The sequence below is a fragment of the Eubalaena glacialis genome, chromosome 4 (assembly GCF_028564815.1).
Source record: "Eubalaena glacialis isolate mEubGla1 chromosome 4, mEubGla1.1.hap2.+ XY, whole genome shotgun sequence".
Taxonomy (NCBI): domain Eukaryota; kingdom Metazoa; phylum Chordata; class Mammalia; order Artiodactyla; family Balaenidae; genus Eubalaena; species Eubalaena glacialis.
In genome coordinates, this window is record NC_083719.1 from 128852903 (window position 1) to 128869727 (window position 16825).

Here is a 16825-nt window from a genome sequence, read left to right on the forward strand (position 1 = left end):
AGGTTAAGAAAGAAATCTTTTGTTCTTGTGGTTTTGGATTAATATTAAGCATGAATATATATCCTATATTATATTGCTTCCCTTCTGCTCTGGGGCAGACTGCACGCTCCTTCCAAACAGGAGAACTGCACAGCCCACGGACTCAAAGTTTTGAAAGCTGTTTTCTCCCACTCCCCCCCACCCACTCCGAACCCTCCCCTTCCTCCCTGGCCCCTCAGTTCCTGTATTAGAAAAGCCCCTCCCTCCCCGCTCCCACCAGCCACCCGAGGTTAAATAGATAGTGCCACATTCTAAGAGTCATGCATCGCCACATTTGGGGTTGCACACATTGCAGAGAAGGAGACGGTTGTGTGTGCGCCCCCTCCCTCTCGTCCCCTCCTCTTCGGCCCTCAGATTCCTGTGCTCTTCCCACTCTGCCCTCTCCCAGCCTCCCCCCATCCCAGACCCGTCACTGGTTGTGGACATCCTCCCTGCGGACGATCTTGTAGATGATCCAGTAGAACATGTTGAAGATGAGGAAGGCCATGGGGAAGCCGATGCGGGAGATTTTGTCAATCTTCTTGGCCCTCTGGATGAAGAGTTTTCGCATCTCCTCCGGGGACTTAGATGGCGCAGGAGGTGGGTTGGTGGTGGTGGTGTTGCTGGCACCCTTGACCGAGATGCCATCCTTGGCCTGAAGGCAGGCCGGGCCCATCCCATAGGCAGAGAAGTTGAAGCGGCCCTCTCCGGCCTCATCCTCCTGAAACAGATTCAACATGGGGCTCTACTTAAAATAAGACAGGGGCTGGGCACCCTCCCTGCAAGGCACTCCCCTGGGGGGCCAGGCCATGCCCATCTGGCTCTCCCTGCCTCCCGGACGGCACCATTCCAGGCTCTTGAAGGCTCTTTGGCTGGCTGGGGAGTTATGCCTTATAGAGGGGCGCCACTTACGTGCCGAAACAGATGCAAACCAGGGGATAGGAGTGCGGCGTGGAGTCTGGAGACCTGTGTTCAGGTCTCTGCTCCATCACTTGCTGGCTGTGTGACCTTACGCAAGTCACTTCCTTGGAAGACTTCCTTCTGTGACTCTCAAAGAGTTTTTTAATTTCATTTTTTCCTTTAAGTGGGGATAAGATTCACTCCACTATTTCAAGGTGTTTTTCGACCATCAGAGGTTATAGATGAGTGGATACTCTGAACGCTGTTTTGTTAGAAATCCAGGGGACAGTTTGGAGGGATCCCCTGCTTTGCCTCTGTTGCCTCCTTGCCCTCTTCCCCCCACCCCATTCCCCAGTTAATGTCTTCTGTGCGTAGGTTGGGGGAGGGAGTGAACGGCCCAGGAGAGAGCAAGGGCTGTGGGCCTCACCTCCACTCACAAGCCAGGGCACCACAGCTGCTTCTTACCTCCATGTTCCTGTATCCCTGGCAGGTGTGACCTCAGACATACCTCTGGATTTTTATCAAGTTATCATTCAAGCCCTTCATCATTTGGCTCCGACTTACCTTTGCAGATATGCCCCTCTCCCCCACCCTATGCTCTGCACCCCTGCCTGTTGTGTTGCATGTTCCCGCCTCCCTGCCTCATGCTCACTACCCAAATGTCTGCTCCCCTGACCCTCCTTGCTTTTTCTTTTCCTCATCTGGATCGTGGAGACACTCTTGTCTGCTCTCATCATGTCCGGCTTTGTGGTCCTTCCTTGTGAGCTCTGAGGCACGCTGAGAGTCTCAGCTGGGCTGCTGGTTCAGTGTGTGGCTCTGGGGGCTTTTATCGGCTCACTCTGCCATCCTAGAGAGCGAGAGCTCTTCGGGTAGCCTCCCTGTCTCCTGCTTGTTCCTGTGAGGGGCAGGGCCAGCAGAGAACAGGAGGCGGAGTCCAGGGGCCCCAGTGCCTGTCCAGCTCTGCTCTTGCCACTCCATCCTGGCTCCCCATCTGGGCTTGTTGTGATGACGTCTAGCCTAGTTTCCCTCCTGCCTCTCATCTCCCCCCGAACCCCCTCCAACCCATCTGGGTTGTTACAACATAAATCTTATTGGTCATCTTTTTCTTAGAACTTTTTAATAGGCTGCCACTGACTTGAGGATAATTAAAACTTTTACATGGTGATAAGGCCTTAGACGATTTGGGCAGTCCTTTCTGCGTATCTCCGTCTGGCATTCTGTGATCCAGCCACCCTGTGATATTTCCATCTATTGGAAAGTGCTGCACTCCTCTTTCACTCTGGCCTCTGGGAAGGTGGGTCTCTCTGCTGGAACACTCTCCCGGCCCCACCCCTGCTTCCATCTCCTCTTTCCCTGAACTAATTCCTACTCAGAGGCCTTCCCTGAGCCCGAGGATAGGCTAGGTGTCCCTGCTGTGTGCTCCATAAGCTCCCTCTACATCCCTCCCTCTTTTTCCTTTTTCGTATTTTAAAGCCCTTATCCCATTGTTTTCCTTGATTAATGTCTGTCTCTTCCACTAGACTGTAAACTCCATGAAGTCAGAGGCAAAGTCTGTCATGAATATATTTCCTGGGCAGAAGTTCAAAACTCTGCAAATGTTTGTTGACTAAATGTTTACTTGTATATCCTCTCCAATCCCAGCTTCCCCACCCCCTAACCTTTTTTTAAAATTTAAATGCGGTTGTATTCCTAGCACCAGGAGGATGTTTTTTTTTAATTGGAGTATAGTTGCTTTACAGTGTTGTGTTAGTTTCTGCTGTACAGCAAAGTGAATCAGCTATACAAATACATATATCCCCTCTTTTTTGGATTTCCTTCCCATTCAGGTCACCACAGAGCATAGAGTAGAGTTCCCTGTACTGTACAGTAGGTTCTCATTAGCTATCTATTTTATACATAGTAGTGTGTGTATGTCAATCCCAGTCTCCCAATTCATCCCACTCCCAACCTTCCCCCCTTGGTATCCATACGTTTGCTAGCACCAGGAGGATTTGACACATATGATGAATGCTCAAGAAATCTTTTGCAAATGACTGAATCTGGTCCAACACCCATGTTGCAGAAGTGAGGGAAAGAAGATGGGCTCCAGTGCCTGGCAGATCGGTGCTCAACAAATATTTGTCTATGGGCAGGACAACTAGAGGGTTTGTGCCAGAGCCGAGGAGAGGAGCTGGGGGAGGCTGGCCAAGTCACTGGACCCTGTGCCTGGAAGTGGGCTGGCTCCGACTCTGTTGCTTATCAGTATAAATCGGCCCCCCCGCTGTGGTGGGGTGGGTGGGAGTGGGTGCTTGAAAATGTTTTCTCGAAGGGCTCCAGTTATGCAGGGGGAGGCCCAAGTTAACTCTCTGTATAGCTTTGGGAAATTATTGTCTGCCTTCTTCATCTATTAAGCATGAGAGGGGATGGGATGGAGGTGTGGAGGCCTCATCTGGTGAGAAGATGATCAATTTCACATTGTATCCAGGAGAAAGGAAATTCCCTAGAAATGACTGGACAAAAGCTTGCTATTCCTATTTGAGCCAGCAGATGGCAGGAAATGAATGCCCAACTGCACCTGGAGCTGCGTGGGGCTGGAGCAGGGGAAATCTGATAGTTACTCTAGAGCCCAGGGAGGTTGGTAGTGTGCCTGCCCAGTGAGGCTCACAGAGGTTTCCTAATAATCTGACTAATGAGGCTGGCCAGGAAATTCGAGGACCAGATGCTTTCTGCCCAGCAAATGAGGTAACATGGGAGGATGGTGGGAGTTGAGGAGCCTGGCCAAGAGCACAGGCTCCGAGAAACTCGGGCATATAGCTAGTTCCTCTTCACTCACCATCTGGGGCTTAAAACCCCCTAGGGCCCTGCGGTCCTAGCTTGTACACTGCCAGTGTACAAGCCGCATCCAGAGGGCCTTACTCCAAGGAACCTCTTTATGGTGAGCCCGATTCTGCGTCCTTGTAGTTTCTGACATTGGTGCCAAATTCAGAGCCCATGGGCACAAGGAAGGTCACGCTAATTCAGATGCACACCAGGGGCCAGGCAGGAGAAATGAGTGATGAAGTGAGCCTGGGGCTGTGGAATGCATTCCCTACCTAAAGGCATTTGCAGTGCGCTTGTACCACGTGGGATTGTGAATCCAGCGGGACCAGAGGCTGCCATGTTTTGAGTGAAACTAGAAGTGTGACTTTTGAATGCTGGCACTTCCTTCCAGATTTTTAAGACACTGCTTAAAAACTTAAAGATATTTGCGTGGCAAATTTGACCTTCTAGCTACTAGTTTTTGACCTCCGCCTTGAGATAAATCTTAGTTCCTATTTAAGATCTAATAAATGCAGGACTATTTTTATCTGCTTCAGGATGGAAACATTGATGAACAGAGAAGCAGCAGCTGGTGGTATATGGTCAGTGTTTTGAGAATAGCCATGGGTCTTGGAAGGCCGCCTTGCCTTTGCCATCAGTGTCTCCAGCATCCTGGTAACTTGCCCCTCCTCTTTGTTGTCACCTCACAGGAGGAGTGGACGGGATGCTCTCTGAGAGCTCTTCCAGCACCAACGTGCTGTGAGAGAATGAGGAAGGAACCGAGCAGAGGAATCTGATCAAATCTGCATAGTGGCCTTAGGCACACTTTACCTGGCTAGAGGTAAAACAAAGCTTTTGTTTTCCTCTAGTGTATAAAACTGGTAGGCATTTGGCAAGGGTGAAGGCAGCCTTTGGAAGTACTGTAGGCCCTGCATATTACATATCTGCAAGGAGCTTCATTCACATTTTCATCTCTGTAAATGCTGCCCCCTGGAGTTGTGCAGGGCACAGTCTAGTGGGCTGGTGCCAGTCAAATATTTTGGACGTAGTCTTCCCAAATAACTGTCTCTGCAACAAATTTTTGAACTTCTTTTAGCAGAGGGAAATGCAGAAAACGCTAGCCTATGGGGGAGAAAGGGAAAATAAAAAGTAAATCCCAGAGATAGTTGTGTTTGGTCAGTTCCTTGTTTAGACTATGTTAAGAGACAGAGGCTAGGTATCTGGTGGACAGTAATGGAAGGACTAAAACTAGGGTCTTTCAAAAAGTCCTGTCTGGCTCGCTGCACCCAAGATGGTTTCCTCTTCCAGCGCAGGTTATATCCTAACTCCCATGGGCATCTTCTGTCTCGGAACGTCTGCCTGCCACCTGCGGTTAACTGCTAGAAGTTAATTGAATCAGATTGCTGGTGTTTAAGAAACATACTGAGGGAAATCTGTGCCTATGGAATCATATTAATCCCTGGCACTTGTGTGGCAGGAACAAAACTTAAAGCTACTTTGGCATCTGATTTCATCTTCACCACAGTCCCCCATTATACCCACTTAGTCCATTTTACAGATGGAGAAGCTGGGCCCCAAAAGAGGCTAGCTGAAAATCACATACCAAAGAGGCAGAGTCCTTTGTCACAGCACCTTGTAACTTGGTAGACAGCTGTTTTCAGTAGGTCAACCTAAAGCAGCTAGGGCCTTGGTGTGTGGCAGGTATGTGGTGTGGCCTGACAGGTCAGAGTGTATGAGCCCCTGGTTGTCCTTAACCATTGCTGGAAACACTTCCAGGTTACCTCTCTGACTGGCAGGTCTCCTCTTTTTTCATTAGGTTTTTTATCCCTTTGTCCATTTGTTCAACAAATGCCTATTGCATGTTCACTGTCTATCAGGCCTTGTGTTAAGCACCAGGGATGTAGCACTGAGCAAGAGGAGACAGGGTCTCTACCCTGAGGGAGCTTATCATTCAGTGGACGATGCGCAGTAAACAATCACATGATTGAATGCATAATTATAACCCAAGATAAATGTTCAGAAGGAAAGAAACCGAGTTCAACTAGAGTATGGTCTTCGCTGGCATAAACAGTGTCTTTGTGCAAATTAGAAGAAAGGCATCCGCTTCTTGGGGTGTATGAATTGAGATCCCTTCCTCTGGCTGATAGAGTCCACGCCGGGGCAGGATTTAGAGAAGAGCACCTCCTTGGCTGGGGGCCCTTGTAGGATACAACCTGCACGACCATACTTAACAGCCTGGCATACGCACCTCAGTACAGGACCTAACCTTGACTAGGATATCAAGGAAAGATGCCTCAGCCGAGAACTGGAAAATGAGTGGGTTCATAGCAGGCAAAGTGCACCGGAAGAGCAACCCAGGAGGAGAGAACCAGACGCCTAACGTCCTGTGCGTGTGCTTGAGGAACTATGAAAAAAGCCAGTGTAGATGGTGCTCAGAGAGCAAAGGAGGAAGTGATGTGAAGATGGGGTTGGAGAGAAAAGCAGCTTCTCTGATCCACAGGAGAAAGGTCTCCTGGGGAAGTAGTTATGGACCAGGATGTGGAGCCAGTTTTCTCCCCCAGGCTGCATGCTCCCCAGTGGCGCTTGTCGGTTGGGACACACACAACCTCTGAGTTAACAGAGGTTGGTGACTTCTCAGAGGTGGTGTGCCAAGTATTTCTTTATTCAATTCCTCATAAGGTGAGAGGATCCACTCTGGGGGAGAATCTTGCTGGATGCCCTTTTCTTGGAAGTAGGAAACAAAGGCCTGGAAACTGGACATTCTACTCTAAGATCTCACCTTTTGTGGTGCAAATCCCTTCTGGAATCAGGCCCATTGAAATAATTGAAATGTTTTCCACCCTGTAGGAAACACCAACAGACACCCCCTCTGCCTGCCATGCTTTGGGTTTACAGCTAGTTTCTATCTTGACACGGTCAGTGTTTGCTCCATCAGTTCTGTCTTCAGGTGTAACCTGATAGTTAGTGTTACTATCTGCCTATAGACCCAATCAGGGCATTGTTTATGGGAGGGGAAGCTAGGACTTCCAGAACTTTGACCCCTATTTTGTGCCTGCTTTACCCACTGAGAAGGATGGTCCAGTGAAACAAGTATCACAAGACAGGGCTGCCTGGCACTCTTCCGTTTGCCGCCAGCAGCGAGCCAAAGGCCTACCTTGTGATGTCTTCGCTTCCTCCTGAATCGGAGCAGCTCTTTGTGCTGCCGAGACACAAAGTTGACAGCGGCGTACTCAAGCAGGGCTGAGAACACGAAGAGCAGGCACACGGCCATCCAAATGTCAATGGCTTTCACATAGGACACCTGGGGCGGAGGTGGGGGAAGAGCACAGGGAAGTGAGGAGAGAGCAGAGGGAAGTCTTGAGTACCGAGGAATGTTTTCTGCTCGTTAGGACCCCCTCCCCCATCACTCACTCACTGCTGTCCCCTCTCAGCTGGGATTTTAGGGTGGAGGGTGCAGAGGGAAACAGAAGAGAAATGCATCAAGAAGACAGGACAGAATATTGGGGAAGAAAAAGAACATGGTGCCTAGAAGAGCACTAAAGAGAGGGGGACGGTGTGTCTAGCATTATTGTTTGGTGGAACGGAATGTGGTATTTAGACTAAAGCTCTAAATAGGAACAGAATTTGTACCTAGGGTTAAAAGTAAGTGGAGGATGTCAGTGCGAATGGCAGAGTAAGATCTTCAAAAACTCTCTCTCCCCATAAAAGCAACTATCAAAAACGGTCAGAACCAACTTTTTTTCAGAACTCGGTTAAGTAATCAAAGTCTAACAGCACTCCTGTAAGCATTTATTTAAGAAAATCAGCTGGATCTCAGTAAGAACATCAAGCTTCATGGCATTAAAAAACCCCCAGCTTTATTGAGATATAATTCACATATCATACACATTTAAAGTGTACAATTCAACAGTTTTATACATTCACAGATGTGTGCAATCATCATCACAGTCAATTTTAGAACGTCTTCATCACCTCAAAAAGAAACCTGCTATCTTTTAGCTATCATTTCCTTATTCCCCCAGTTGTCTTCCTCCAGTCCTGGACATTTCATATGAATGGAATCATACAATTTGTGGCCTTTTATGACTGGGTTCTTTCACTTAGCATAATGTTTTCAAGATTCATCCATCTGGTAGCATGTGTCAGTATTTTATTCTTTTTTATGGCCAAATAATATTCCATTGTATGGATATAACACATATTGTTGATCCATTTATCAGTTGATGGACAGTTTGGGCTGTTTCTACCTTTTGGTTATTATGAGTAAAGCTGCTGTGAACATCAGTGTGTAAGCTTTTGTGCGGATGTATGTTTTTATTTCCCTTGGGGCTTTGTGGTGTTTTAAGTTGCCCTATTCCCATCCTCTCATCCCCAGCTCTGTGCTAGCTTTGAAATCCAACAGGCTGCAAGCATGGTGAACACGAGTATCCTGACAGCCACTGCATGGGGCAGAACAGAGTAGGAGCTTCTTTAAAGCTGCATTCTCAGGGAATTGTTATTTGACCAGTTTTGTGGTTCTCTGAGAGATCCCACTCACAAGGCTGTTTTTATTTGACCTGACTTGGAGCTGGTCCAGTGTGAACAGCTTTTTCCTTGAGGGCATTTGTTGAAAACAATCATTGGCAAGTGTTGAACATTACATCAGCCCCAGGCAGTTGGTAACAGTTGAGGCAAACAATAGGTTGATCAAAAAGTATAAAAGGAAAATCTGGGGAATGAGCTGTCCATAGAGGGCTTTAGGAAGCTATGATATATTCCTGGGAATCTATGCACATTCTTAGGCCTGTGTGTATGCTCAGGGAAGACCCGAGAAGGCTCTTAGCACTCAACTCTGAATAAACAGGAAGTAAAGGCTAAGGCAAAGTTGTAAACTGCTTGGCTGAGTGTTGAAAGTATATCCTAACACACACAGAGCCCCTAGGCAAAGGCTGGGAGATTTATTGGGTTCAGGCATTTAAGGAAATCTCTTAAATTCTTAGCTAACCACTAAGCTAACTGTAGAGACTTCAGTGGCCCCACACAGCAAAGAATACAGACATTACAGAATTAGTTCTGTAAAGTTATTAAACAAACAAACAACAACAAATCCTGAGGAGGGAGGAGAATCTGATTTCCAGAGATGCCACATTGTATAATGTAAAATGTGTAATTTTCAACAACAAATCTAAGACATACAAAGAAACAAGAAAATACAGCGAATGCAATGGACTGAACGTTTGTGTCCTCCCAAAATTCATATGTTGAAATCCTAATCCCAATGCGATGGACTTTGACGATGAAGCCATTGGGAATTAATTAGGTCATGAGAGTGGAGCCCTCATGAATGGGATTAGTGCCTTTATAAAAAGAGTCCAGAGAGCTAGCATACTCTCTGCCATGTGAGGATACAACAATAAGTCAGCAGTTTGCAACTGGAAGAGGATCCTCACCAGAACCAGACTATGCTGACACTCTGATCTCAGACTTCAAGCCTCCAGAACTGTGAGAAATAAATTTATGTCATTTATGAGCCACCCAGTCTATGGTACTTTGTTATAGAAGCCTGGACTGACTAAATCAGGCCCGTACATAGGAAAAAAAGCAGTCAAAAGAAGCTGTGCCTGGGCTTCCCTGGTGGCGCAGTGGTTGAGAATCTGCCTGCCAATGTAGGGGACATGGGTTCGAGCCCTGGTCTGGGAGGATCCCACATGCCGCAGAGCAGCTAGGCCCGTGAGCCACAACTACTGAGCCTGTGCTCCGCAACAAGAGAGGCCGCGATAGTGAGAGGCCTGCGCACCGCGATGAAGAGTGGCCCCCGCTTGCCGCAACTAGAGAAAGCCCTCGCACAGAAACGAGACCCAACACAGCCAAAAATAAATTAAAAAAAAAAAAAAAAAAGAAGCTGTGCCTGAGGAAACCCAGATGTTGGACTTAACAGACAAAGACTTTAAATCAGTTACCTTTTTAATATGTTCAAACAACTGAAAGAAACCTTGTCTACACAACTAAAGTATGAGAGGGAATTCCCTGGCCGTCCAGTGGTTAGGACTCTGCGTTTCCATTGCAGGGGCCACGGGTTCAATCCCTGGTCAAGTAACTAAGATCCCACAAGCTGGGCAGCCTGGCCAAAAAAAAAAAAAAAAAACAAAGTGTGACAACAAAGTCTCACCAAGTAGAGCATGAAATAGAAGTTACAAAAAAGAACCAAATAGAAATTCTGGAGTTAAAAAGTAAAATAACTGAACTGAAAATTTTACTAGAGAGGATAACAGCATATCTGAGTAGACAGAAGAAAGAATTAATGAATCGGAAGAAGAATCAATGAACTTGAGGTTATCCTGTTTGAGGAACAGAATGAAGAAAAATGAACAGAGCCTCAGAGACATGCGGGGAACCATCAAGTGCACTAATGTATGTTTGATGGGTATTTCTGAAGAAGAGGAGAGAGAAAGAGGCAGAATATTTGAAGAAATAATGGCAAATATTTCACCAAATTTGATGAAAAACACTAATGTACACATCTAAGAAACACAGTATACTCCAAGCAAGATAAACTCAAAGAGATCCACACCTAGACATACCATAATCAAACTGTCAGAAGCCAAAGAAAAAGAATCTTGAAAGCAGAAAGAGAGAAGCAACTCATCATGTACAAGATATCCTCAATAAGATTAACAGCTGATTTCTCTTTAGAAACCATGGGGTCTAGAAAGCAGTGGGATGAAATTAAAGATGACCTAAATAAATGGGAAGACATCCTGTGTTCATGGGTTGAAAGACTTAATATTATTAAGATGGCAATACTCCCCAAATTCCTATATAGACTCAATGCATTTTTAACTAAAATTCCTTTTTACTGTTGTTGCAGAAATTGACAAGCTGATCTTAAAATTTATATTCATGTTCATATGGAAATGGAAGTGACCCAGAATAGCCAAAACAATCTTTAAAAAGAGCAAAGTTGGAGGACTCACACTCCCCAACTTCAAAACTCACTATAAAGCTATGGTAATCAAGAGAGTGATACTGACATAAAGATAAATATACTTATCAATGGAATAGAATTGAGAGTCCGGAAATAAATCCATACATCTATGGCCAATTGATTTTTGAGAAGAATATAAATTCAGTGGAGGGAAAGAATAGTCTTTTCAACAAATGGTGCTGGGATAACTGGATATCCACATGCAAAAGAATGATATCCCTCCATATACCATATACAAAAATAAACAAAAATGGATCGAAACCCTATATTTAGAGCTAAACTATAAAACTCTTAGAAAAAAATGTATGTGTAAATCTTCATGATTTTGGATTAGGTATTAGTTTCTTAAGTACGATGCCAAAAGCACAAGCAACAACAGAAAATATAAATTAGACTTCATCAAAATTATAAACTTTTGTGCATAAAGAACATTATCAATTAATTAAAAGACAACCCATAGAATGGGAGAAAATATATGCAAATCACATATCTCATAAGGGTTTTAAATCCACAATACACAAAGAGCTATTACAACACAACAATAAAAAGGGAAATACCCCAATTAAAAAGTGGGGCAAGAGATTTGAATAGATTCTCCAAAGAAGATACAGAAATGGTCAATAAGCACATGAAAAGATGCTCAACATTATTAGTTATTCAGAAAATGCAAATCAAAACTACGGTGAGATACCACTTCTATTAAGATACTTATAATCAAAGAGATAGAATAATAAGCGTTAACAAGAATGTGGAGAAATTGGAACTTTGGCAGGATTGGCAGGATTATAAAATGGTGTAGCCACTCTGGAAAATAGTTTGGCAGCTCCTCAAAAACTTTAGCATATAATTACATATGACCGAACAATTCCACTCTTAGGTATATACTTATAAGGGTTGAAAATATATGTCCACACAAAGACTTGTACACAGATGTTCATAGCAGCATTATTTAAAATAGGCAAAAAGTGGCACAACCCAAATGTCCATCAACTGATGAATAGATAAACAAAATGTGAAATAGCCATACAATAGAATATTATTCAGCCATAAAAAGAAATGAAGTAGTGATACATTCTACAACATAAATGAACCTTGAAAATATTATGCTAAATGAAAGAAGCCAGTCATAAAAGTGCACATATTGTGCGATTCCCCTTAGCTGAAATGTCTAGGACAGGCAAATTCATAGAGGTAGAAAGTGGATTAGTGGTTGCCAGGGGCTGGTGGGAGCGGGGAACAAGGAGTGACTGTTGATGAATATGGGGGTTACTTTGTGGGGTGATGAAAATGTTCTGGAATTAGCACTGAGGGTGTACAACTTTGTGAATATATTAAATGCCACTGAATTTTGTGCTTTAAAAAAAGCGAAGGGGAAAGAATGTCATGTTGAGTGTAATAGCAAACGAAGCCCAGTATCAAGTCTAGTGTTAACAATGAGTGGAGTAGAATGTTGAGTCTAGTGAGGGGGAACGTGGCGTCAACTATTAATAGAGAGTGGAGCAGCATGTTGAGCCTAACATAAGGAACAGGAAGCAGAATATTACTCCTGTTGTTGCAAATGAACAGAGCAGAAAGTGTTGTCAGTTGGTAACAGTAAACAGAATTTGGTTTCAAGCTTTTACAGTAAATGTAGCAGAATGCAAAGTCTAGCGTTAATAGTGCAAAGGGCAGATTGTTGAGTTTTCTTGTGAGGATGAATAGAGGAGAGAGTGGTGTCTAGTGTAGATGGCAAGTGGAGTAGAATGCCATGTCTCACATTAAAAGTTAATGGTAGAGGGACTTTCCTGGTGGTGCAGTGGTTAAGAATCCGCCTGCCAATGCAGGGGACACAGGCTCGAGCCCTGGTCCGGGAAGATCCCACATGCCGTGGGGCAACTAAACCTGTGCACCACAACTACTGAGCCTGCGCTCTACAGCCCACAAGCCACAAGTACTGAGCCTGTGTGCCACAACTACTGAAGCCCACACGCCTAGAGCCCATGCTCCGCAACAAAGAGAAGCCACCGCAATGAGAAGCCGGTGCACTGCAAGGAAGAGTAGACCCCGCTCACCGCAACTAGAGAAAGCCCATGCACAGCAACAAAGACCCAATGCAGCCAAAAAAAAAAAGTTAATGGAAGAGTCACGTCATGAAAAACAAAAAACAGTGGGGAGACTGTTCTAGATTAAAAGAGCAACTGTATGCAGTATGAATGTTTATTGGATCCATGTCCATTGATGACAGTTCTTGGACAATTGGGAAAATTTAAAGGTTCTATATTAGATGAAATTATGGAATTATTTCTAATTCATTAATACTTATTCAATTAATGTTAATTTTTTAGATGTGATAATATCATTGTGATCCTTATTCCTTATTCAGAGGTGAATTGTCATGTCTGTAACCTTCAAATGATGCAGCAAAAGTTGCATCTATCTATCTACTTACCTACCTACCTACCTATAAATAGAGATAAAGTAAATGTGGCAAAATGATAACAATTGGCATCGAGGTGAAGGCTTTTAGGGTGTTCGTTGTATATTCTTTCAACTTTTTCTGTATCAAAACAATGTTAAGTGCAGTACTGCATTGGGAATGGTGCAGAATGTTGCACTTAACATGAGGCTGAAGGGAGCAGAGTATGGCATCTGGTATTAACAGTAGAGCAGAATGTTGTGTCTGGTGATGAGTGAGTAATGGGGAATATGGCTCCAGCAACTATAGTGAATGTAGTGGAACACAGCACCTAGCATTAAAGGAGAGTAAAGCAGAATGAGGCATCAAGCGTTCATATGACAGAAATCTCTTGAATTGAATTCCTATACACTAATGATGAAAAATCTGAAAGAAAAATTAAGGAAACACTCCCATTTCCCATTGCAACAAAAAGAATAAAATACCTAGGAATGAACCTACCTAAGGAGACAAAAGACCTATATGCAAAAAACTATAAGACACTGATCAAAGAAATTAAAGATGATACAAACAAATGGAGAGATGTACCATGTTCTTGGATTGGAAGAATCAACATTGTGAAAAAGACTATACTACCCAAAGCAATCTACAGATTCAATGCAATCCCTATCAAACTACCAATGGCATTTTTCACAGAACTAGAACAAAAAATTTCACAATTTGTATGGAAACACAAAAGACCCCGAACAGCCAAAGCAATTTTGAGAAAGAAAAACGGAGCTGGAGGAATCAGGCTCCCGGACTTCAGACTACACTACAAAACTACAGTAATCAAGACAGTATGGTACTGGCACAAAAACAGAAATATAGATCAGTGGAACAGAGTAGAAAGCCCAGAGATAAATCCACGCACATATGGTCACCTTATCTTTGATAAAGGAGGCAAGAATATACAGTGGAGAAAAGACAGCCTCTTCAATAAGTGGTGCTGGGAAAACTGGACCAGCTACATGTAAAAGAATGAAATTAGAACACTCCCTAACATCATACACAAAAATAAATTCAAAATGGATTAAAGACCTAAATGTAAGGCCAGACATTATAAAACTCTTAGAGGAAAACATATGTAGAACACTCCATGACATAAATCACAAGCAAGACCCTTTTTGACCCACCTTCTAGAGAAATGGAAATAAAAACAAAAATAAACAAATGGGACCTAATGAAACTTAAAAGCTTTTGCACAGCAAAGGAAACTATAAAAAGAGGAAAAGACGACGCTCAGAATGGGAGAAGATATTTACAAACGAAGCAACTGACAAAGGATTAATCTCCAAAATATACAAGCAGCTCATGTAGCTCAATATCAAAAAGCAAACAACCCAATCCAAAAATGGGCAGAAGACCTAAGTAGACATTTCTCCAAAGAAGATATACAGATTGCCAACAAACACATGAAAGGATGCTCAACATCACTAATCATTAGAGAAATGCAAGTCAAAACTACAATGAGGTATCACCTCACACCAGTCAGAATGGCCATCATCAAAAAATCTACAAACAATAAACGCTGGAGAGGGTGTGGAGAAAAGGGAACCCTCTTGCACTGTTGGTGGGAGTGTAAATTGATACAGCCACTATGGAGAACAGTATGGAGGTTCCTCAAAAAACTAAAAATAGAACTACCATACGATCCAGCAATCCCACCTCTGGACATATACCCGTAGAAAACCATAATTCAAAGAGTCATGTACCACAATGTTCATTGCAGCTCTATTTACAATAGCCAGGATATGGACACAACCTAAGTGTCCATCGACAGATGAATGGATAAAGAAGACATGGCACATATATACAATGGAATATTACTCAGCTATAAAAAGAAATGAAATTGAGTTATTTGTAGTCAGGTGGATGGACCTAGAGACTGTCATACAGAGTGAAGTAAGTCAGGAAGAGAAAAACAAATACCATATGCTAACACATATATATGGAATCTAAAAAAAAAAAAAAGGTTCTGAAGAACCTAGGGGCAGGACAGGAATAAAGACACAGACATAGAGAATGGACTTGAGGACACGGGGAGGGGGAAGGGTAAGCTGGGACGAAGTGAGAGAGTGGCATGGACATATATACACTACCAAATGTAAAATAGATAGCTAGTGGGAAACAGCTGCATAGCACAGGGAGATCAGCTCGGTGCTTTGTGTCCACCTAGAGGGGTGGGATAGGGAGGGTGGGATGGAGGCTCAAGAGGGAGGAGATATGGGGATATCTGTATACATATAGCTGATTCACTTTGTTGTACAGCAGAAACTAGCACAACATTGTAAAGCAATTATAGTCCAATAAAGATATTTTAAAAATTAAAAAAAAAGGAGATATGGGGATGTATGTATATGTGTAGCTGATTCACTTTGTTATAAAGCAGAAACTGACACACCATTGTAAAGCAATTATACTCCAATAAAGATGTTAAAAAAAAAAGAAATAGTGACTAATTCCTTGTGCTCGCCTTATCTCAGGCAGGGAAGGGAGATGTGTGTCCTCCTTATCTGTCCTGGTGTTCTGTGCTCTTGGGCAGTAGGACTTACCTTGGGCAGCGATGCTCGGGAGCCTGAGCTCTGGGTGGTCATGGTGAGCACGGTGGTGATGCCCAGGCCCACACGGGCTGGGGCAGCATCCATGTTGATCCAGAAGGAAATCCACGAGAGGATGACAATGAGCAGGCTGGGAATGTACATCTGGATCAGGTAGTAGCCCATCTGTCGCTCCAGGTGGAACCGGGCCTCGATGCAGGTGAATTTGCCTGCAAGAAATTATAGTGGGAAGGCCAGGTAGCCTTGGATAGGAACAAGGCTTTGAGGTCAGAGCAACCTCGACTGGAGTCCTGTTTCAGCCTCACACTAGCTGTGTCCTTAGGTGAGTGTTTGAATCTTTCTGTGTCTCAGTTTCCTCATCTTTGGTAAATTGTGGATAATGATAATGATGATAATAGTAATGATAATAATAATACCAACCTCATATGGTCACTCATGGTTACTGTGATGGTAAAATGAGATGATGCCTATAAAGAACTTAGCACAGTCCTCACAAACCGTTAATGCTCAGAATGTCATTTGCCGTCATCCCCGTCAACACTATTTTGTTGCTAAGAGTGGGCCCAAGTGGATCATTCTCTATCCTTCTGCCAGTTATGTTCCCCAGAAGTGACTCATTTCTGTTACTTCCTCTTGTAGAACCTTTCTCTCCTTCAATCTCTCCCCATACAAGAAAGTCCCCACTACCTACAGGGAAAAGTTCAAACTCTTCAGTCTGCCCTTCACGGTCGAGCTCTAGCCTGTTTCCACCCCATTTCCCTTGTTTCTTTACTCATGACCCCCTACACTCCATCCCTTGCCTTGAGCATCCTCTGTATTTTCATACCTACGTGTTTTTGAGCCTGATAATCCCTCTGCCTGGAATGCCCTTCTTCCGCCCCACAACCAGCCAAAGAAATCCTCCCTCTCCTTTATGGCAGTTTAACTGTGAAGTCTCCCCTAGGCGGAGTGCTGTTTTTTTCCTGTGTCCCTTCAGCTCTCTTCACATGATCATCAGAGCCTTTAAGGCATAGTACACTGAGTTAGTAGGCAAGTTTTTTTTTTTTTTTTTTTAAACATCTTTATTGAAGTATAATTGCTTTACAATGGTGTGCTAGCTTCTGCTTTACAACAAAGTGAATCAGTTACACATATACATATGTTGCCATATCTCTTCCCTCTTGCATCTCC

At 43.9% G+C, this 16825-nt stretch overlaps 1 protein-coding gene across 1 annotated transcript in view; it reads right to left on the reverse strand.

Annotated features, from left to right (window-relative positions):
* Positions 1-448: 448 nt before the first annotated feature.
* Positions 449-16825, reverse strand: part of GLRA1 (glycine receptor alpha 1) — a 72543-nt gene continuing 56166 nt past the window's right edge. Inside the window, exons 8-10 of the mRNA XM_061188987.1 lie at positions 15650-15864; positions 6851-6997; positions 449-739 (exon numbers count right to left, since the gene is read on the reverse strand). Of these exons, the coding sequence (XP_061044970.1) occupies positions 449-739; positions 6851-6997; positions 15650-15864 (653 nt within the window). The remainder of the gene's footprint in view (positions 740-6850; positions 6998-15649; positions 15865-16825) is intronic.